This window comes from Nilaparvata lugens, chromosome 14, assembly GCF_014356525.2.
Source record: "Nilaparvata lugens isolate BPH chromosome 14, ASM1435652v1, whole genome shotgun sequence".
NCBI classification, from domain to species: Eukaryota; Metazoa; Arthropoda; class Insecta; order Hemiptera; family Delphacidae; genus Nilaparvata; species Nilaparvata lugens.
This window is the reverse complement of record NC_052517.1, coordinates 6,769,430-6,794,216: the sequence shown is the minus strand read 5'-3', so window position 1 is coordinate 6,794,216 and position 24,787 is coordinate 6,769,430. Positions and strand designations below refer to the sequence as shown.

Below are 24,787 nucleotides of genomic sequence, written 5' to 3'. Positions count from 1 at the left end.
AACATATTCTGTCATGAGTCATCAGGTGTGTAAAAAAGTTTCTTAAGTCCAGAAATGTCCCACGTTGGGCTCCAGATACACAAAAAACTATCATTATCTAATTATTGAAATTGTTGGAAGATTTATTAGAAATTGCAGTTTACCATCTGCTGGAAAATTATTACTGTATAATAATCATTTCAAATCCCTGGCAGGCGACCTTGTGGCCAGTGCTGTAAAAAATGTATTCTTTTCAACTATGAATTATATAAGAAAGTTGAATAGAGATTTTAAATATTTATTATTATTAATCATTTCAAATATCCAATGCAAGCTATATAAATAGAACTACAGACTTCTGCTACTGCAAATGTTGATTAAAGAACTAAATAGCTTCTCAAAATTCCATACTCCTATTTTAGTTCTTTAGTCAATATTTGCAGAAGTCCTCAGCTCTATTTATATAGCTTTCATTAGATATTTGAAACAATATTATTATATAGTATAATAATGTGTAATATTCTTCTATGTTTGGTTTTAAAGCATCTGAATTTTAAAATCCACTTTGTGAAAATAATTGAGGACTGAAATTTTTTGAAGTGAACAACTACAAGACTTAACCTATTTTGGACTATGTATAACCTAATCTAAATTTGGGAGAAGAATAGCAAAAGGTTACCTTTACAGATGGAAATTACTGAGATATTGCAATTATTCAAATGAATGAATTATTATTATTAAACAAAAATCCAAATCAAATGATGTAATCCACCCCAAAGACTTCTGTTACTGCAAATATTGACAACAGGGTAAACAGCTGTTCATCCTATTGTCAATATTTGCAGTAGCAGAAGTCCTCAGGGTGAATTACAGCATTTAATTTGGATTTTTATTTAATAATAATAATCAAGGTTACCTTATTTTTTCTCTCCCTATCATTTTGATGATATACTTATTGTATGACTCATTAAGAATCAATAAAGTAATATTGAAAATGTTTTCGTCCCACTTGGGCGCCAGTTAAAAAAATAAATTATTGTCTGTTGTGATATAATTATTGAATCTGTTGTTATTTGTGATATGATTGTTGAATTTGTTGTGTGCTGTTTTTGACAATACTGATAACTACATGATGCTGTTTTGCTGGCATTTTGATCAGCATTCTTTTGCGTTGCAGCTGAAGAAGCAACAACAGCTGCAGCAGCAAATCCTGTTGCAGCAATTCCAGGTGCAGCAACAACAGCTGGCGCAACAGCATGAGGAACAGCTGAGGCATCATCTCAAGGTCAGTTAGTCAAGGTCATTCAATGTCTTGTATTTTGGGTTAAATTCAATTTACAGTATTTCATAGGCAGTTGCTGCTTAAAACAACATTGGTTCTAAAGCTCCCTGTATACTGTAACAATAGTAGCTTTCATAAGGTATTTAATACTCGATTAGCTCTCATGATGATTGGGAATGAAATTAATACAAAATAAATTAAATTGAAAGTATCTTGAGAGTAAAATTATTAAGTTAGACTTGAGATACATTATTTGGAACTTTTGTAAATCAATGATGAAAACCTTTGGAAATGATTAGTGTCTGAAATGAATAAAAATAAGGTTACTAGTAATTCTTTTTAATTGAACTTTCATGTAATAGCTCTATCAAAATATTATAATGCTGGAACATGTAACTGGAAATGCTGTCTACATTTGAGTTCTAGACATTTCCAATTCTGTGTTCTTATGGCAGCTAGTGGAACTACTAATGTCCCTGTGGGTAGACTGCTTTAGAACCTTGAAGTTCATGATGAGATATATTATGTTAAAAACCTTTTTAATTCTGGAAAATTATAATCTTAGCAAGAATCACATTATAAAGTCAAGATGAGAATGCATTTTCAGCAATTCATTTTTCAAGACTTTCTTTAGTAGATAGCTGTGATTCAAGTCTTCCTGGTATATCTGATAATATAAGAATGATTGTTTATGGATGAAATTAAATAGAGAATGCATTATTCAAATGCTTATTAATATATAATTATTATTTAACGAAAATCCTAAATAAATGCTGCAAATCACCCCGAAGACCTCTGCTACTGCAGACATTGACAACAAGGTTAACAGCTAGATGGAAATTCGATGAGAACTACTATCCAAAATTAGTTGCCAGCCCGGGAATCGAACCCGGTACCTCCCAATTGCCAGTCAGGTATGCTTGCCCTTACACCAAACTGACAATCACTTATTCTTGTTATTCTTGTTTATAATTATGAAATCTATCTTGAATATGTTATGTCCATCAAGAAAATATTGTTTCATGATTTAATAACGAATTTCCTCAATATTGAGACTGAATATTTTGCTAGTTAAATTTCCTGGCTATAGTGAGGTCCACGTTATAATGGCAGTGTTTGATTAGGAATGGTATTGCTATCCTTGTCTATCATTCAACAAAGCGGATAGTGCTACCTCTTTTTTGCTTTGCTCTGTTGCCAGATCGTCTTTTAACAATGTAGAATTAATCATTAATTAAAAAAAATTTAATTATGAAAATTCATTATCAAATTATTGAAAAATATAATTGATTATTTTTAACGAGAATGAACAGTTAATATTACATCAATAAACCTGTATTAGCTACTGTCTATAGATTGCATAGGCAAGATAGAGGATCGGCAACGTTGATCTTCTATCTTTCTCCACTGCCATTATAACTTGGCTCCACTGTAGGCTGAACTTATTGTAAATCATCAAGTATTCAAAATTGTATTAGGTAATAAATTTTTAAATTTAAAAACTATATCCAATAATCCAAATTATGACATTGTCTATCATATTTCTGGCTTGGATGAGATTATTCTATATCATTTTCTGTTGTTTCATTCAAGTCCAATACATGATAATGAATACATGATAATGCCTCATTTTCTTGACAGTTTAATTTAATTTGCTTGTAATTTTGTCAGGAACTTTGGGAACAGCAAAAGGAACAACAGGCGAGAGAGCAAGAGCGTCTGGAATCGTTGAAAAAGAAAGAGAAGCATGAACAGAGTGCTGTGGCCTCATCGGAAGTCAAACAGAAGCTGCAGGTAACAGGGTTCGATACCCCGAAAAATTAAGATTTTTTGAAACTATTTTACTATTTATTTTAATAGATAAAAATATTTACCACTTATAGCCTTGGAGTTGAATTATATTGAAAGTTAAAGATGATTACTTTTATATGTGAATATTTCCTATTTTAGTGATAATAAATAATGTGGAATAATTCTTTTATGTTTGGTTATGAAGCATCTACATATTTAAATTCTGCTTTGTTCATATATATTTACTAGCCGTCAGGCTCGCTTCGCTCGCCATATCCGTCTAGCCAGGGGGCTCCGCCCCCTGGACCCCCGACTGGATCGTCCAGGAATGAGATCAGCAGGCTCGCTTCGCTCGCCTGCATTTTTCATTTGAGCATTTTTATCATATGTTAGAACAATCCAGTCGGGGGTCCAGACTAAACGTCTGGCTAAACGGATATGGCGAGCGAAGCGAGCCTGACGGCTAGTAATATAATATTCCCAGGATTGAAGTAGCAGTGCCCAATCAATTTTTCCGCGATAAATGCATTTAAATCTTCAACTTGGTGCCAACCTAACAAGTCAACTCAACTTAATGCCAACCTGACAAAATTATTAATTTAGTTGCCAGTTAACAACTGTTTCGAAGAGGTACTCTATCTAGATTATAGTTCTATAGTAACATATGATATATGATATGGAAATTTCAATTATAATTAAGAGATTGGGAGAAGAAGAATATACATGCTAAAAGACGAACTTTAAACCCTTAAAAACAACCCTTAGAGTTGAAATATTGCCAAAAGATTTCTTAGTGCGCCTCTAAAGGGCCAATTGAACATACCTACCAAATTTGAATGTTTTTGGTCCGGTAGATTTTTAGTTATGCGAGTGAGTGAGTGAGTGAGTCAGTGCCATTTCGCTTTTATATATATAGATGGGCTGATCGTTTTGTGAAGTGGAGAACTACAAGACTTAACCTATACCGGACTATGTGTAACCTTATCTAAATTTGGGAGAGGAATAGCTCAAGGTTACCTTATTTCTCTCTCCCTATCATTTTGATGATGTATTTATCGTATGAATAGAAAATAAAAGTAAAATTGATATGAGGAATGAGCATGAACAGTGGAATTAGCATGAGAGCTGTGGCATCATGGGAAGTCAATCAAAAGTTGAAGGTTCACTGTCCAGTTATACTATTCTCAGTGCAAACACAAACATAAAATTTTGAAAAACCAAATTAAATAACAAAATTCTATTCAATAGAGTTCGAAAACTGTAAAATATTGAGGTACTTGGATTGAGTTAAACCATAGAGAAACAATAGCGTAAATAGATATCCCATGGTATAGGGCGTTTATGTCGCAACTTTTACTGTTATCTCAAGCTGATAGTCCACGTAGTTCTTTCCCGTGAAGCTTTATGACGCTAGTAGTCTCTCATATTGTGCCGTTCATACACTCTTACCCGGTCAAAACAGTAGAAATCGACAATAATCGACAGTAATCGGCTTGAGATAACAGTAAAAGTTGCGACATAAACGCCCTATACCATGGGATATCTACTTATGCTATTGTTTCTCTATGGTTAAACTAAATTAATTAAAAAAGGCGATTCAATAAACTCTAAAAACTGTGAAATATTGAGCTATGAAAGATGTTGATTCAAATATCGAAATTGTCAGATCTGTTAATAATTTTATCTTTTTTATTTTCAGGGTTTTATTTTGGGGAAAAAACAAAGGGAAGCCGCAGCTGCTGCCAATGGTACCGTACCCGGTCAGGGTTTTCGATCTTGGTAAGTTGAATCAAAAATCAAAATTTTGTTATTTCAACCCAACCCAACCACCATCATCAACCAACCCTAACCCATCATCATTTTACCTTCAAAACAGCAATAAAGATAAAATTTCAGGTTATGTTACCATTAGTAATTGATCCAAGTCGGTTTGCAAAATTTTGATGGAAAATTGCAATCAATCTAATGATATATCAATAATTCTGGGTGGTTCTTTCTTATACTTACCATACAGAGTGTCCCACTTAGAGCTGGGTTTTCGTTTGTTTTTTTAAATTTTATTCCAACTCAAAATATTTACAATTACAAGCAATAAGATAACAAAACACACAGCTCAGATTATAAATAGAAAGCAATGATAGAAATAATGATAATATTTGTATATTTTATTATTTTTTTATTATAATTACAATTTTCACAAGAAGCACTGAATGGGAGAGAAAAACTAAGGATACTCCTTGTACTATTTCTCTCCCAAATTTAGATAATAATTTAAAAGTCCGAAATGAGGTTATGATTCCAATTTTCTGAAATTTAGTTCTTTTTCACTCAAAAACAACTAAAACTAAGAATTTCGAATTTTGAAGGTTGAGAAACTGAATAGGAAATTTTTAGGAACTTTTTGTAATTTTTGCAACTTAGAAAAGGGGAAAAATTATCTTTCTCCTCTCCCCCGGACGGATCTTATCCATGGGGCGAATGCCAATAACGTAATATTATAGAAAAATATTTTTGTAACAAATTTTTGTATATTGTTTAACGCAAATTTTGTTTTAAATCTATGCAAGCTCTTAAATTTTAACTGTCACATTATTTTGCAGACCTTCAATTTATTCTTCCTTTCATTTTCACCCCGTTCTTTTTCTTCTGTCAACTTTTTCGTTTTCTTGATTAGATTTATTTTAATTTAGTTCTTATTTATAATCAACTTTTTTTCAACTTTCTCTTCTTCTTTCAAGCAACTTTTTTCTGTTTTCTTAATCAAGTTTTATCTTAATTCTGATATAAAGTTCTTATTTCTAAAACAGTTTTTTCTCTAAGCAACTTTTTTTCTGTTTCCTTTATCTAGTTTTGTTTTGCTTTTTAATTTTAAGTAATCAATAATTGTTTCTAAATCATTGGTGTCATAAGGTTTGTTTTGGCGTTTAGCTGTAAACCTCTACGAGTTTTATTACTTTGCTTGCCCTATTACCATAGGTAAGGAAATACCATAGGTATTGCTTTCCGAAAAAAATTAAGGTACCCCAATTTCTAATTTCTATACGTTTCAAGGTCCCCTGAGTCCAAAAAAAGTGGTTTTGTGTGTGTGTGTGTGTGTGTGTGTGTGTGTGTGTGTGTGTGTGGTGTGTGTGTGTGTGTGTGTGTGTGTGTGTGTGTGGTGTGTGTGTGTGTGTGTGTGTGTATGAGTGTATGCATCTGTGTACACGATATCTCATCTCCCAATTAACGGAATGACTTGAAATTTGGAACGTAAGGTCCTTACAATATAAGGATCCGACACGAACAGTTTCGATCGAATTCAATTAAAGATGGCGGCTAAAATGGCGAAAATCTTGTCAAAAACAGGGTTTTTCGCGATTTTCTCGAAAACGGCTCCAACGATTTTGATTAAAGTTGTACCTGAAATAGTCATCGATGAGCTCTATCAACTGCCACAAGTCCCATATCTGTAAAAATTTCAGGAGCTCCGCCCCATCAATGCAGATAGATTCCCAATTATCAGGCTTCAGATACAATTGAAACAAAAAAAAATCAAGTGGAGTAGATTGAGCATAAAAATCTCTACAATTAATGTTCAGTAACATTTTCACCTAAAATTGAAAATAAGCTTTAAATTCGAGAAAATAAGATTATTCAATTGCAAATTATTGTTGATTCTATTAAATCATTCACTATGAAGAGATAGCAGACCTCATGTGTGTCTCCAGCGTTTTCGCCCTGTCACCAGCTGGCGATAGTAGACTTGAGATGCGCGGGAACACTAGCGTCAGGTGATCAATTTTCATAACGGCAAGGAAAGTTGTGTGAGTGCGCCACGCCAGATTTTTTGTTGATAATTTACGCAAATTTTGTTTTAAATCTATGCAAGCTCTTCAATTTTAACTGTCACATTATTTTGCAGACCTTCAATATATTATTCCTTTTATTTTTACCCCGTTCTTTTTCTTCTATCAGCTTTTTCGTTTTCTTGATTAGATTTTATTTTTAATTTAGTTCTTATTTATAATCAACTTTTCTCTAACTTTCTTATCTTTTAAGCAACTTTTATCTTAATTTTTAATATCAAGTTCTTATTTCTAAAACAGTTTTTTCTCCAAGCAACTTTTTTTCTCTTTCCTTTATCTAGTTTTGTTTTGCTTTTCAATTTTAAGTAATCAATAATTGTTCCTAAATCATTTGTGTCATACTTTTTGTGTAAATGAGGTTTGTTTTGGCGTTTAGCTGTAAATCTCTTCGAGTTGTATTTTTTTCATGTAATGTATTCTCAATAAATGCATAAATATTTGATCAATAAAGGCAATTATTATTATTATTAATAATATAATTGTAGATAAATTGAAGATAATTTATATTATATATATTTATAATATAATTGTAATTTATCTGTTTTAAATTGTGATTTTTGATGTATTTTAGGTCGGTGTTACACAATGCAGGATCCGATTCTCAGTCGAAACAGGTGGTCTCCGTGACAGGGAGTGGTAGTGTAGTGCCGCCTTATCATCTCAATCCTTTGCTCAAAAACTTCGATGACGACTTTCCTCTTAGAAAAACAGGTGAAAATCCAGTTTTCCGCATTTTCCTGCTTTCTAATTTTGTGTTTTGCCTAGTTGTTCAGTTTTTTTTACATTTTTTCAACAGTTTTCCGCATTTTCAGGTCCTTTGATTTTCCTTTTTCGAGTTGGTTAGTAACTAATAAAAGCTCAGTTTGTTTTTCTCCGATCTTTCTAACCACATTTTCGATTTAGTTTTGTCAATTTTGTAAATTGTCAGTTACTAACCTCAGTTTAGGTTACTTGAGGCATAGAGAAACAATACCATAAGTAGATATCCCATGAGGATATCATAGAGGATAGATTGTAGATAATTCTTTAGAAATTTCTCTAATACGGTACTTGTTTCTACATTCACCAAGAGTCAAAGTTACGGGAGTCGAAGTTTGCAGATTTATTTACTGTAAAAAGACCCTTCTATGAATATTATCATAGAGAAACAATAGCATAAGTAGATATCCCATGGTATAGGGTGTTTATGTCCCGACTTTTACTGTTATCTCAAGCCGATTACTGTCGATTTACTGTTTTGTTGGGGTGAGCGTGTATGAACGACACAGTATGAGATTAGTACGACCAGTGTCACACAGATTCACGGGAAAGAACTACGGTTTGAGATAACAGTAAAAGTTACGACATAAACTCCCTATACCATGGGATATCTACTTACGCTATTGTTTCTCTATAATATCATCATGAATGAAGCTTGATCTCAAGCTGATAGTCCACGTAGTTCTTTCCTGTGAAGCTTTATGACGCTGGTAGTCTCTCATATTGTGCCGTTCATACACTCTCACCCCAACAAAACATTAAAAATCGACAGTAATTGGCTTGATATAACAGTAAAAGTTGCGACATAAACGCCCTATACCATGGGATATCTACTTACGCTATTGTTTCTCTATGCTTGAGGTTACTAAAACCTCAGTTTTCCCAATCTTCTGAGATTTGCAACAAATTTTTCGCAACATTTTCCTGTTTTTTTTTTAGATTCAGAGTTCCAAGGCAGTTATTTTACAATAATGTGTATATTATATCTATAGTGAAGTCCACGTTATAATGGCAGTGTTTGATTAGCAATGGTTTTTCTATCCTTGTCTATCATTCAACAAAGCGGATAGCGCTATCTCTTTCTCGCTTTGCTCTGTTGCCCCATTGTCTTTCAACAATGTAGAATCAATAATAAATTAACGAAATATTTCATCTTAAATATGGAAATTCATTATGAAATTATTGAAAAATATAATTTCTTGCTTGATAAAATATTATTGATTATTTTAAACGAGAATGAACAGTTAATATTACATCAAATAAACCGGTATCAGCTACTCTCTATAGAAGGCATTGACAAGACAGAGGATCGGCATCGTTTGTCTCTTATCTTTCTCCACTGCCGTTATAACGTGGACCTCACTATATCAACATTGATTCCAACTTATTGAAACCCGATGCTGGATTTTTCTTTTGAAATTTATTTAATTTTCCTGGGGGGAATAAAGATATTTATTTTCAAATAATACTTGAATTTGATCCATTTGAATGTTATCATTTGTGTAACTGATTGATCATTTTATAATATTGAATGCATGTTTTATAGTGCATTATTTGTAGGTTTTCTATTGTATTTAAACAGTAGTAATAACATATTTCATTAGCAACCAATTAGATACTTGGAAGTTATAATTTTCAAATAAATAAATATTGTTATGTTACATCTCTTTGATAGTGGGGAGTCGATTTCAGTTTGGCGTCACCTAGCTAATATAATAAATTTATAGTTGATTAAATAAAAACTATTATAAATTATTTATATTTTCTATAATAATTAAAGCCGTCAATGGGTCTTGCAAGTGTTATTCTTCGATCATTTTTCCAATTTTGATTTCTCAATTATATTAATCTGCTAATAGAAATTTCCTCACCCCTTTTGGAAATTCTGTTTTTGATATTACATCAGTTATTGCAAGAACGTTTTTGTAATAATTACTACTTTTATTGTCAAATTACTCATTGTTATTACGTTTTTACTTATTTATTTATTTGAAATATATACACTTAAAGGCTCACACTAACTCCATGAAGATCCTCATCAATGAATAATGTCTTATCAATGAGCCCTCCATGAAATTATTATGCATCAGTATACAAGTAAAACTAATACGATTTTTGAAGTAATATATACTTATAAAATTAATACAATTTTTCAGTGTATTTTGTTGCTAACAAATCTAATGGCATGTGTTTGTGTGTTTTGCTTTCTTTTTCATCTTCCTTCAACTGTTGCATCTGTCTGTGTGTGATCTAACAACAACAACAACAACATTGGGTCAACCTGCAACAACATTGGGTCAACCTGCAACAACATTGGGTCAACTTGCTACAACATTGGGTCAACTTGCGACAACATTCGGTCAACTTGCGACAATATTCGGTCAACTTGCGACAACATTGGGTCAACTTGCGACAACATTGGGTCAACTTGTGACAACATTGGGTCAACTTGCGACAATATTCGGTCAACTTGCGACAACATTGGGTCAACTTGCGACAATGTTGGGTCAACTTGCAACAACGTCGACCTATTTTTGACAAAATTGACCCACTGATGACAATTTTGACCTACTTTTGACATCATCTACCTACATTTATTGACAATATTGACCTACTTCTGACAATATTGACAATTATCAACATCATCATGCTTTTGACTACATTGACCTACTTTCGACACCATCTACCTGTGATGACAACATCGACCTAATTTTGACAAAATATACCTACTTTTAATACTATCAACCTACTTGTAACAACATTTACTTTCTTTTGACATCATCTATATACCTGTAATGACAAAATTTACCTATTTTTGGCAAAATTTACCTATTACAAACAAATTAACCTACTTTTGACACCATCTACGCACCTTTCATGGCAAAATTTACCCACTTTAAACAAAATTTGCCAATTTTTGAACCTTCCTACCTACTTACTTTTAAACATGTTCTTACTTTTGATTAAATTTACCTACTTTTGCCACCAATTACCCACCTATGATCACAAAATTTATCTACCTCTAACAATATCAATCCACATTACATTACATTTTTTGACATCATCTACCTACATTTCTTGACAAAATTGAACTTCTTTTGACGCCATCTACGTACCTTACATGACAAAATTTACCCACATTTAATAAAATTTGTCAATTTTTAAACCTTCCACTTAATTTAATTCATCTTCCTACTTCTGACTAAATTTTCCTACTTTTGACACCATATACATCCCTGTCATGTCTTAATTCACCTACTTTTAATCAATTTTTCAACCTTCCTACTTATTTTCAAACATCTTCCCATTTTTGACTAAATTAATCTACTTTTGACAATATTTACCTCATTTCGACATCACCTGTGATGATAACATTGACCTATTTGTGACAAAATTGATCTTTTTTCAACAATATCAACTCACAACATTGACATATTCTCAACAAAATCCTCCTACTTTCGACTATATTTACCTACTTTTGTCTACTATCTTCAACCTACTTTCAACACTATCCACCTCCCTGTGATGACAACATTGACCTATTTGTGACAAAATTGATCTTTTTTCAACAATATCAACTCATAACATTGACATATTCTCAACAAAATCCTCCTACTTTTGACCATATTGACCTACTTTTGTCTACTATCTTCAACCTACTTTCAACACTATCCACCTACCTGTGATGACAACATTGACCTATTTGTGACAAAATTGATCTTTTTTCAACAATATCAACTCACAACATTGACATATTCTCAACAAAATCCTCCTACTTTTGACCATATTGACCTACTTTTGACCATATTGACCTACTTTTGTCTACTATCATCAACCTACTTTCAACACTATCCACCTACCTGTGATGACATCATTGACCTACTCGTGACAAAACTGTGGTGTCAACTGTGACAACTGGATTGGCAACATCAGCTTCCGAGCCGAATCTGTTGAAAGTGCGTCTGAAGCAGAGAGTGATTGAGCGCCGCTCGAGTCCCATTGCTAGACGACGGGATCGTCATCCGAAGCGCAAGAGCCAGCTTGCTAGTATGTACTCTATTTTTTTAGAATTTTAATAAAATCCTATCAGGATGAAGTGTGAAGTTTCAAGCTCAAAAAATTCTAGTTACATTCAAAAATTAGACTTTTTAAATAATTATTACCAAGTTACTGTTCTAGATTTTTTGATTTTAGACTCTTAGGCTCAACTGACACTTATGCGACTCAGGTGGAGAAGAGACTGGACTCTAGTGGAGAGCATGTGTTTTCAAATGGTGACACTCAGACCAGTCGATTCTAGTCTCCGCGACGTCACCATTTGGAAACACATGCTCTCCACTAGAGTCCAGTCTCTTCTCCACCTCAGTCGCGTAAGTGTCAGTTGAGCCTAATAGTACCTATTTGATTTAAAATTTGCTCGTCTATCTGAGCATTGAAGAGCGTAAATTGTATTTTGAAAAGTGAAAGTGACATAACCAACATTTTGATTTGGACAGTAAAATATAAATTGGAAATGGGACAGTTTTGGGAATGAGCCTGTTGTGCCTTTCCTTATGTTAAGTAGGTTCTACACAATGTGATTAATGAATTCTATAGTGAGGTCCACGTTATAATGGCAGTGTTTGATTAGCAATGGTATTGCTATCCTTGTCTATCATTCAACAAAGCGGATAGCACTATCTCTTTCTCGCTTTGCTCTGTTGCCAGATTGTCTTTCAACAATGTAGAATTAATAATTGATGAACAAAATATTCTATCTTAATTATGAAAATTCATTATGAAATTATTGAAAAATATAATTCCTTGCTTAATAAAATCATAGAAAAACAATAGCATAAGTATATATAACACGTTTATTAATGTAATATCAACTGTTCATTCTCTTTTAAAATAATCAATTATATTTTATCATAGAGAAACAATAACATAAGTTAGTAGATATCCTATGGTATAGGGCGTAATGTCGCAACTTTTACTGTTATCTCAAGCTGATAGTCTACGTAGTTCTTTCCTGTAAAGCTTTATGACGCTGGTAGTCTCTCATATTGTGCCGTTCATACACTCTCACCTCAACAAAACAGTGAAAAATCGACAGTAATCGGCTTGGGATAACAGTAAAAGTTGCGTCATAAACGCCCTATATCATAGGATATCTACTTATGCTATTGTTTCTCTATGATAAAATATAATTGATTATTTTAAACGAGAATGAACAGTTAATATTACATCAATAAACGTGGATCGGCTACCGTCTATAGAAGGCATTGAGACCGAGGATCGGCAACGTTGTTCTCCTATCTTTCTCCACTGCCATTATAACGTGGATCTCACTAGAGAATATAAATTATTTAGATATCGAGAGATACATGATTGAATGCAGTAGGCTGAGCCCAAATGGTTCTTAATGATCAATAATCTTTACTATAATAAAGGAAAGAACTGGCTTTGACACGTAGGGGATAGGAAATTCACGAATGACGCATCATCACGTCTCAACTACTCAACTCATCAACTTCACATTTTGCATATAGATTCTTAATTAACCAAGGATGGTTATGGGCCTATTTTACATTCTTCAAGATTTCATTACGTCAAGTTTTCAGTTCGTCAAGTTTCAAAATAGACCCTTGCAGAGCACAGGTCACCTGCTAGTAGAAAATATTTAGTGCCATTGAATTTTTCAATTTAATATTTTTGTATAGAAAAATCGTGTAATTGAGAAATATTATTACAAAGGCACTAGTTACTCTCTATAATTGAACATTCAAGTAGGCCTATTAGAATACTTCATCGAACTCTCATACTGATTGAAAAAATTGAAATAAATGAATGAATATTAAAATATCTCAATAGTTGAAACATTTATGCCCGGTTGCAGAGTCTTCACATAAAGTTAAAATCAGGCATTTAACTTATTTATGAAGCCATAACTCGAACTTTTCGCTGCACAGATGTCAAAGTAAACTATAGCTCCCATGAAACTAAAAACGCCCAATTAGGCACAAGATTTCGTTGCGCAGTCGTCAGAAAGAGCTTATTTATTTCTCCAGTAGCTAAAAACGGTCAGTTAAGTTATGGGCCCGAAGTCGTGCTGTTAAATCCAATATCTACTCCCACCAAATGCATTTTAGAGGTTGTGATAGCTTTTTTGAAAGATGTTTACGGAAAACCATCTGTATATAAGTAAATTATTTTTTATCTCCATATGTTTTTTTTTAATTGTTTTTAACATCCAAATCGCTAAATATGGTGAGAAATCTCGCCCAAAGACCTTGAAGAGATATAGACCCACAATGCCTATGCCTTCCCAATGATAGCTCTTACTTGAAATTGAAGGCCGCCATTGGGGTATTTTAGCATGAGATATTATATATTATTTATTTGTAATACTATGGATCACAAAGGCATTGGTATGTAATAATCTTATAGGCTGCCCCTTCAATGGCCGATTTCAATTCCAAGTACGACACTAGCGCTGCATGTGAGTCTATGCATCTTTAAGGTCTTTGCATGAACCTCATAATACTAGTAGCTCTGTGAACAGTAGACCTCACGCAGTATTCTCATCCACAAAAACCTGATTGAAATTATAGACCTTATGGAAATACAGCAATAGACTGGCTTCTCTACACATCTGTGTAATCACTTGTCAGCTGATTTATGATGAATAATTCTATAGTCTGATTTTTACTCTAATATTGGCGTATGAAGGAGGCTCCTTTTTCCTTTTATACTAGTAGTTCTGTGAACAGTAGACCTCACGCAGTATTCTCATCCACAAGTACCTGATTGAAACTATAGACTAGACCTTATGGAAATACAGAAATAGACTGGCTTCTCCACACATCTGTGTAATCACTTGTCAGCTGATTTATGGTCTTTGATCTCGCCAAAAGCCAAGATTCGCCATATGGTTTATAAATTTTATGTGAGGTCTTTTAGGTATGTTCAGAGTAATGTCGATCGAAACTTTGCCCGATGCCAAGACGTTGGTTGGATAGAAGCATGTACGAAAAAGTGAATAGAGCTGCAGTGTGACTTATGTGTGATGCTAATTCGAGATATAGCTAAATGGGCTTCGGCAAACGACTGTGCAACGACCAACCATTTTTGTCAGTGATTTTTAACTAGGTCTCATATAGCTATGTTTGATTTTATGTAACGACTCTGCAACCGGGCATTAAGGCTTCTACAGACAGACGCGACACTGGCTCGAGACAAACCGAGCGATATCGAGCTCGGGAAAATATCGCTAGTTTACCGAACTGAACATTCACACACGCGCTGCACGCAGACGCTCGGAATTCGGTAAAACCATCAATAACTGTTCAATAACTACTAAACGGAATTGATTTTCTTTTGGCATGCATATTGCTTCTTTAAACCGATGTCAAGGTTATTTTGTCAAAAAAAAATCTGATAATGTGTAATTTCTTGGTTCAAGTTCGTGAATTTCAATTATAAAACATGAAAAGTTACTTACAATGGCTCATCATGTTCGTCCTCGTCCATGGCGAGCGACAAAAGCAATGCTTCTTCTTGTAAACACTGATCCATATTTAAATAGTTATTTGTGCAACTAGTGCGCAAAGTGACAGTTTGCTGCACCGAAAGAAACGTTTACGCCCGAGCCGTAGGCGAGGGCGGAATGGTTTCTTGAGTGCAGCAGAGGAACTTTGCGCACGTATTTCACATTAAGTTTTTCCTACAGTTACCATTGAATATGAAAAGTGGGTAATTATGGGTAAAATTGCCTGAAATGCATCAAATGTTTTTCTGTGTAATTTTATTATTGATAAAAACCTTAATCCTAAAATCCTAAAGTCCTCGTTGTCGTTGGTTATAATATATAATGAATAATAATTAGCGCGTTGTGCTTGGTTGCACCTCTGCTCACTATAGCAGCCACAGCAGTCACTGTTACCAACTTCATTTTGATTTTGCTGCACTGTTGCTCCATATAACCTACTAAGTATTTGCGTTGCCATGTTGCAAATCTGGAGTGCAGAAAAATTTTTCCTGCACTAGAGCGGAAAAGTGATTCTTTGCGTTCTGTAATCAGTGCAGCAATGGCCACTTTTCAACGTAACTGTAGGAAAAAAATTGAACTAAATTATTAGCTACTAACTACACTGCATTCATGTGCGATAAGAAAGGTGTGCACTACTGATTCCCGCCTTGATTTCCGAGCGGTCTACCGAACAGATTCGGTAGACCGAATTACCGACGCGATCTACCGCTTGCGATAAAATCGCTTTCCTAGGTATATCGCTGCTATGTGCACGTTCTCATTTACCGCTATGTAATAACATATCGTACCGAATCGTCCCGAGCCCTGTATCGCGTCTGTCTGTGAATGCCTTTAGGGCTGGTTTCCGAGCTCGGGATTTAGCTAAGTTCTAGACTTTAAACAGCTGGAGTCAAAAATTGGCTTTCCGAAACGGGGCGTAGTCGCAGTCATTGTCATAGTCACGTTTGAATTAAATTTCGAAAAACTAGAAAATTGAACACAAAATAAAATGAAGAGAAAATTGAGTTTCAGCTGTTTTGAATTATTTAGGAATGTTTCATTTCGTCAAGAAAAAATGTCTCCTATTATAGAAATGAGAAAATAAAGATTATCATAAAAACTGCGACTACGCCCCGTTTTGGAAAGCCAATTTTCTGACTCCAGCTGTTTAGACTCTAGCTGACTCTAGAACTTGGCTAAATCCCGAGCTCGAGCTCGGAGCCCTAAGTTGAACTTATAATACTGATAATGGAGAGAATCGTCAGAAACTAGTCATGTCTAAAATAAAATAAGGGCTCTAGTAATCTGTAATTGAACTAAACTTGTTTTACTCAACTTTTTTGTAATATTCTGCAATTCTATTTTATTTCAGTTGAACCAAATAGTAATCCAGACAGTGGACCGAATTCACCTCCTGTGACAGTCACATCTCAAATGTCCCCACCAGCCGGACATAATATGCCAATACAAGAGGTGAGATATTTAGATTTAAAATTCAATAAGAATGGAATCAAAACTAAAAATTGAAACTAGTTGGTTCAAGTTTTCAATCTTTTAAAAATTCACCAAACAAAAACTTTTGGTTTAGCATTGTCACCTGGTCATATGGGACATATATATGAATCATATATTATCTCATATTGATCAGGATTTTAGAGTTTTAATTCAGAAAAGATTAATGAACAGTGTTTTTGTCTTTGAACAATTTTTGTCATCGACAGAAAGATTGTTTATTTCATTTGTTATCAAAATTATTGTAGCTTCTCTTTTGTTTTTGATAACAAACGTGCTCGCTTGTGCGACTGATAAAAATATGTATTTGAAATGGCTTCATGTTTGGCATTGACTGAGTTATATATTAATACCCAAAATTTTGCTTTTGTGTTGTGTGTGAGCTCGTTCGATAGGACTGTGAGTAAAGTCCGGCTGTTCTGGTGAAGGGGATAGATTTTGTTCTTGTTTTATAATACAGTTTTCCTGTCACAGTTCGGGCAGTTTAAAGAGAATTGTATTATTGAATAGGAAGGGATCTGAACCCACTTCATTAGATCAGTTTTTTGATTTTTAATTAATAATTAACGTCGCGTTTCAACCAGTGGATGCAAAATTGGGAAGCCATTTTCATAAAGGTAGGTGACTACTGAGTCATTGTTTTAAATTTTTCATAACCACAACAAATGAATCTTCACTAGCAGCAAAGCGAGTAGCCCTTGAAATATTCATCTGTTTATTATTATTTCGTTATTTCTAATTATAATTCTAATTTTGTACAAATAATTTATTGTTTGTTTTAAATATCAAAAACCTGTACGATCTTTTCTTGTTTTTCATTTTCCCACCCTTACATATTCAGTGAAGGCACATTTTGCTTACATATTTGGTGGAGGCTTCTCACGCCTTCCATATCGTGCTTACAGCATTCACACTAGTTTTTCACAAGATTAAGGTTTAAAAATTAAATTTAAATCTTAAATTTTACAAATTAAGGTTTAAAGCAGTTTTGGGCGAATGCCTGTTGTTTTTACCTGCATTGTATTTGTATATGAATAAATGATATGAAATGCTATGATATAGCTTTTATAAAGATAGTTGATGTCAATAAGGCTCTTCAAGGATTTATTCTGTGAGCTTTTGTATGTAATAAATAACTAAATTTTCTATTATATTTTTATATTATAAATAAATAAGTATATATTCAGGGCTACTCTTGTTCTTATTTATTAAATAACATCATAGCATAGTTTTTCCTGAAATGTGTTTAATATAGCCTAAAATAAAAGATAAAAAACACAAATTCATCAAAACTAAACATTGAAACTAGTTTTAATTTGTGGTTTTAATCTGTTATTTAATTTTAAAAACTTTTCTAGAAAATGGTACAGTTAATATTAGATAAATAAACCTGTATCAGCTACCGTCTATTGAAGGCATTGACAAGACAGAGGATCGGCAACATTAATTATTGAAAAATATATTTTCTTGCTTAGTAGAATATAATTGATTATTTTAAACGATAATGAACAGTTAATATCACATCAATAAACCTGTATCAGCTACCGTCTATGGAAGTGTGGCGTGCGTGGCGAGCATGACAGTGCTCTCCAGTAGAGCTGCCACCACCAGGTTTTTTGGGTCCTGGGCCCTGCTACTTTTATAGGATAATATTCTTAAATAAATACGCAAATTCACCAAAACAATCTCACTCTATTGAAAAAAATCCCATAACAAACATCTATACTCTCTCTCTCTCTCTATTCATAATCAGTCCTCAATCACATTACTAAAAACTACATCTCACTATCTCACGCACAACCTTCCTCTAGCGCGTCTCGGAACGTTCTCCCTCTAGTTTCGCCTCTACACGGTCATCACTCTCTCAGCTCACCGGTACAAAAGTCCAATTTGGTGGCCTGAGTGATGACTCCGCTATTCTAATAATTAATATCCTATGAGAGCGGGGTGTTTGAATCGTTACAGAAGGCATTGACAAGACAGAGGATCGGCAACGTTGTTCTGCTATCTTTCTTAACTGCCATTATAACGTGGACCTCACTATAGTGTTCACCTGGGCCCACAAATTAAGCATGAGGATATTTATGTGAATGAAATAAATGAATGTGATTAGTAGAATTGATGGTGATGTTGTGAAATCTCTCCATAATAAGAAAACAAAGATATTGTCAAATTTCACTAAAAATTTATTTAAAACTTTAAAACAGAACCATGGTTTCACGTAGTTAACCAACGCATCATCAGCTCAAACAGTACATCTGATACATCTGATATCATCATCAGTACAGCTGATGATGCGTTGGTTAACTACGTGAAACCATGGTTCTGTTTTAAAGTTTTTAATAAATTTTTAGTGAAATTTGACAATATCTTTGTTTTCTTATTATAAATGAATGTGGTTGTGTTTTGTGGTGTGTTTCAGGAGGGCAAATCGCCGTACAACCCGGCCACAGCTGGCAGTATGACAGATCTGTCGGCTCTCTACCAATCACCCTCCATGCCCAACATCTCCCTGGGACGACCTCCCACCTCCTCGTCACAATCTGAAACCAGGTATGTGCCTCAAAAATAGTAATATTAATTCATTAAAATACTAATAATTCATTCATCATAATGTTAATTTATATACGAGGTACTATATAACGAGAAGCCACTATAACGAGGTGTAGGCTACTTATATTGAGCTTATGTAGACGGTTCAAGGGACTGCAGAAAAATGTGCTATAAAGAGAAATGTACAATAACGGGGTGTACTATATCAAGGTTCCACTGTATTTAGACCTTTCAAGGATCTACAGGAAAACTGTACTATTTATTTTTTAGCGGGAAATCTACTATATAACGAGAATGTACTATAACGAGGTGTACGTTTATCGAGATTCTACTATATGGACGTTTCAATGGACTGCAGAAAAATGTACTATAACGGGGAAGGGGTACTATATCAAGATTGGAAGCTATATGGATATTTTAAGGGACTGCAGAAAATGTACTATAATGGGGAATGTTGTGATAAATCGGGGTCCACTTTATCGAGGTTCTACTGTATATGGATGTTTCAAGGGATTGCAGAAAAATGTACTATAAAGAGAAATGTACAATAACGGGGTGTACTATATCAAGGTTCCACTGTATTTAGACCTTTCAAGGATCTACAGGAAAACTGTACTATTTATTTTTTAGTGTATCTTTTTATTCATTTTTGTCATAGTCATTCAATCTCAGCTGTTTTACATTCATGAAATCAAGCCGGTAAACAGCTGATTGTAGAACAAATAAACATGATTCTCATTACAGCATACTATCATAGATAAACAATAGCGTAAGTAGATATCCCATGGTATAGGGAATTTATGTCGCAACTTTTACTGTTATCTCAAGCCGATTACTGTCGATTATTGTCAATTTTTACTGTTTTGTTGGGGTGATAGTGTATGAATGGCACAATTTGAGAGACTACCAGCGTCACACAGCTGCATAGGAAAGAACTATGTGAACTATCGGCTTGGGATAACAGTAAAACTTGCGACATAAACGCCCTATACCATGGGATATCTACTTACGCTATTGTTTCTCTATGATACTATACTGTAATAAAATCATATGTTTTCTTTACAGTCGAGTATGTTTCCTAGTTCCGAATTAGGAACAGCAAAACTGGTACAAAAGCCTCCTTTTAGTGATCAAGGTGGAAGCTTTGTCAACTTCCACAAAATTCCTAATTCGGAATTTGTAAACTAAGTTATGTTTATTTATTGATTTATTCTACAATATCTCTTTGGAGACAACATGTCGAAACCCACAACTGCCTCCTTAACTCAAATCATAATAATGTAAAATACTATAAATTATAATATCATCATGAAAATTCTCATGCATAATTAATTATTTAAATAAACTATAATATTAAAATAATAATAAAGTAATTAAACTATTATACTATTGAACTAATTAAATCAAGTGATGATGCAAATTAATGATGCTGATGAGTGCCAAATTATATAATTAAACCATCATATAATAGTTATTTGTGCAACTAGTGCGCAAAGTGACAGTTTGCTGCACCGAAAGAAACGTTTACGCCCGAGCCGTAGGCGAGGGCGGAATGGTTTCTTGAGTGCAGCAGAGGAACTTTGCGCACGTATTTCACATTAAGTTTTTCCTACAGTTACCATTGAATATGAAAAGTGGGTAATTATGGGTAAAATTGCCTGAAATCCATCAAATGTTTTTCTGTGTAATTTTATTATTGATAAAAACCTTAATTCTAAAATCCTAAAGTCCTCGTTGTCCTTGGTTATAATATATAATGAATAATAATTAGCGCGTTGTGCTTGGTTGCACCTCTGCTCACTATAGCAGCCACAGCAGTCACTGTTACCAACTTCATTTTGATTTTGCTGCACTGTTGCTCCATATAACCTACTAAGTATTTTGCGTTGCCATGTTGCAAATCTGGAGTGCAGAAAAATTTTTCCCGCACTAGAGCGGAAAAGTGATTCTTTGCGTTCTGTAATCAGTGCAGCAATGACCACTTTTCAACGTAACTGTAGGAAAAAGTAATAATGAAGTGATTAAACCAAAACCTACTATTAAAATGATTATGTTTATAGAATGCATGTAGTAACTTCAGTGCAAGCAGGTAATGTTTTCTGTCTCTCAATTATTCTTCTTTAAATTATTATGACAAAAGATAGTGTACGTTACTTGGTCATGAATGTCTTTTGCAGTGGTCGAATGGAATTCTAGTCTCGGCTATCGCCTCGACTAGAAACATCATTCTCGCCTGCAAAAGGCCCCTTCACATCCTTGTGACGTAATATACTAGTAGTTCTGTGTAAAGTAGACCTCACGCAGTATTCTCATCCACAAGTACCTGATTGAAACAATAGACTTTATGGAAATACAGCAATAGACTGGCTTCTCCACACATCTGTGTAATCACTTGTCAGCTGATTTATGGTGAATAATTCTATAGTCTGATTTTTACTGAAATATTGGCGTATGAAGGAGGCTCCTTTTTCCTTTTATACTAGTAGTTCTGTGAACAGTAGACCTCACGCAGTATTCTCATCCACAAGTACCTGATTGAAACAATAGACTTTATGGAAATACAGCAATAGACTGGCTTCTCCACACATCTGTGTAATCACTTGTCAGCTGATTTATGGTGAATAATTCTATAGTCTGATTTTTACTGTAATATTGGCGTATGAAGGAGGCTCTTTTTTCCTTTTATATTATCCTTGAAATGCAAAATTTCGAAAAACCTTGTATATACGTCGACGCGCAATTAAAAAAGGAACATACCTGTCAAATTTCATGAAAATCTATTACCGCGTTCCGCCGTAAATGCGCAACATATAAACATTTAAAGAAATGCCAAACCGTCGACTTGAATCTTAGACTTCACTTCGCTCGGTCAATTATAATATATCTATAGTTATTCCAAATTCCTTCTTCTTTTCTTCATATAGTTCTTCATAGGTTCTTCTATCTATAGTTATCCAAAATAGCTTTTTTAATATCATATACAGTTCAAAATTATTTTCTTAGTCTATATTATGTAAATCCATCTATAATTTTGCTGTATTGTAAGCTATTGGATATAAGTGTATAAGCCAGTATATATTGTAATCTACATAAATAAAGTACTCAATCAATCAATCTTTCCGTCAACCCTAGTCTCCTCCACCGAAGACGATATAGTAGAAGTGGAAATCTTTCTATAAAGTCTATTTTCGTTTATTTTTAATTGACCGAACGAAGTGAGGTCTAAGTTTTAAGACGACGGTTTGGCATTTCTCTTAATGTTTAAATATTTATATGTTGCGCATTTACGGCGAAACGCGGTAATAGATTTTCATGAAATTTGACAGGTATGTTCCTTTTAATTGCGCGTCGACGTATATACAAGGTTTTTGGAAATTTTGCATTTCAAGGATAATATAAAAGGAAAAAGGAGCCTCCTTCATACGCCAATATTAGAGTGAAAATCAGACTATAGAATTATTCATCATAAATCAGCTGACAAGTGATTACACAGATGTGTGGAGAAGCCAGTCTATTGCTGTATTTCCATAAGGTCTATAGTTTCAATCAGGTACTTGTGGATGAGAATACTGCGTGAGGTCTACTGTTCACAGAACTACTAGTTTAAAAGGAAAAAGGAGCCTCCTTCATACGCCAATATTAGAGTAAAAATCAGACTATAGAATTATTCATCATAAATCAGCTGACAAGTGATTACACAGATGTGTGGAGAAGCCAGTCTATTGCTGTATTTCCATAAGGTCTATAGTTTCAATCAGGTACTTGTGGATGAGAATACTGCGTGAGGTCTACTGTTCACAGAACTACTAGTATCTACAGAAATAAGAAATCATTTTAGAGAACAAGATCGTTTATTACTGAAAAAAATGTGTCTGTTGACCACAACCTTGTATATACGTCGACGCGCAATTAAAAAAGGAACATACCTGTCAAATTTCATGAAAATCTATTACCGCGTTCCGCCGTAAATGCGCAACATTTAAACATTAAGAGAAATACTGATGGATAAATAGAGATGATACTGATGGGCACGCATCATAAAACATATTGAAACCCTACCTTATAGAAATAGACTCGGCCAGACATCTGTGTAATGCATGCAATGAATAATCCACTTGTCAGCTGATTGATTATGAATAATATCCATAGTCTGATTGATCCTATCTTCAAAGTAGATGATATATATATAGTGTTATCAGAGTATGGAGGAATTCCTTTTCTTTGCATATTATCCTTAAAATGCAATGATGTATAACTAGCGTATACATGGACGCGGAGTAGAAAAAGGAATATTCCTGGCAAATCTCATCGAATTCTATCAACGCGTTTGGCCGTAAATGCGTTACACACAGACAGACAAAAGAAAATCAGAGTTAAAACATAGACCTGACTACGTTCGGTCAACAATGTATATGTTCTAGTGTCGACATTTCATTTTTTCTTCTATTTTTGAAATACTGTTTGTTAAATAGGTTGTTTTTATTGTCTATTATTATTACTATTAATTTTCAATTTTTTGTTGCAGATTGGCACCAGTATCGGAAGCAGAAGTGAGAGCCGCATTCACAGCGCGGTTCGGAACCCCCCCTAACCGGGCAGATGCTGAGTGGAACCCTGCCCTACTACCCCACTCTGCCTGTGATAGAGGCGGGTGAATACAGTTCGTCGACCAGTTCACCGACGCACAGCCTGCAGAGCACAAGGCAACATATGCAGGCTATGGAGCAGCAGAGGCATTTACCAACCATCTATCATGGCACACCCATCACTGATACACAGGTTAGTGAATTGAATTGAATTGAATTGAATTACTGCCTTTATTTCGTAGAGAGCGAAGTTAGGGCGCAGTCGGCCCTCTCTTACACTTAACTCTCTAGTGAAGGTTATTAACAGGCTATGAACCATAGGCTGTAAATCGGTTATAAACCACAGCCTCCTCTAATACTGTCCATCGTAGTAAATTTTTCATATAAATTCATATTATTAATTTCCTTGCCCTATTACCATAGACCATAGGTAAGGAAAGTATTTTGCTTATCCGAAAACTTACTCACTTTCCGAAAAAATTAAGGTACCCCAATTTCTAAATTTCCCGTTAAATTTAAACAATGATGGGCTACCCTTACAGCTTGAAGAAAACCAACTCCAACCAGTTGCCTGTTTTAAGTACCTGGGTTCAAGTGTACAGAAAGATTGATTGATTGATTGAGTACTTTATTTATGTAGATTACAATATATACTGGCTTATACACTTATATACAATAGCTTACATTATAGCAAAATTATAGATGAATTTACATAATATAGACTAAGAAAATAACTATTGAACTGTATATGATATGAAAAAGCAATTTGTAATATAATAACTATAGATAATAATCATATTGTTATGCATCTACATAAATTGGCGGAGCTTTGGACATATCAATGTCCATTCTTTGGGAAGAATATTAAAAATATCCTCCCCACTAACTCTCTACCAAAGAGATGGAGGGCTTGATGTGGAAATACAGCATAGAATAAATTGTGGATGGATGAACTGGAGAAAAATGAGTG

At 34.0% G+C, this 24,787-nt stretch overlaps 1 protein-coding gene across 1 annotated transcript in view; it reads left to right on the top strand.

The window, feature by feature from the left end:
* LOC111044755 (histone deacetylase 4) overlaps window positions 1-24,787 on the top strand; it is a 132,283-nt gene that overhangs the window by 70,508 nt on the left and 36,988 nt on the right. Inside the window, 9 exon segments of the mRNA XM_039440657.1 lie at window positions 1,157-1,264; window positions 2,933-3,055; window positions 4,752-4,831; window positions 7,469-7,608; window positions 11,590-11,703; window positions 16,539-16,639; window positions 19,101-19,231; window positions 23,757-23,814; window positions 23,816-24,010. Coding sequence (XP_039296591.1) covers window positions 1,157-1,264; window positions 2,933-3,055; window positions 4,752-4,831; window positions 7,469-7,608; window positions 11,590-11,703; window positions 16,539-16,639; window positions 19,101-19,231; window positions 23,757-23,814; window positions 23,816-24,010 — 1,050 coding nt within the window.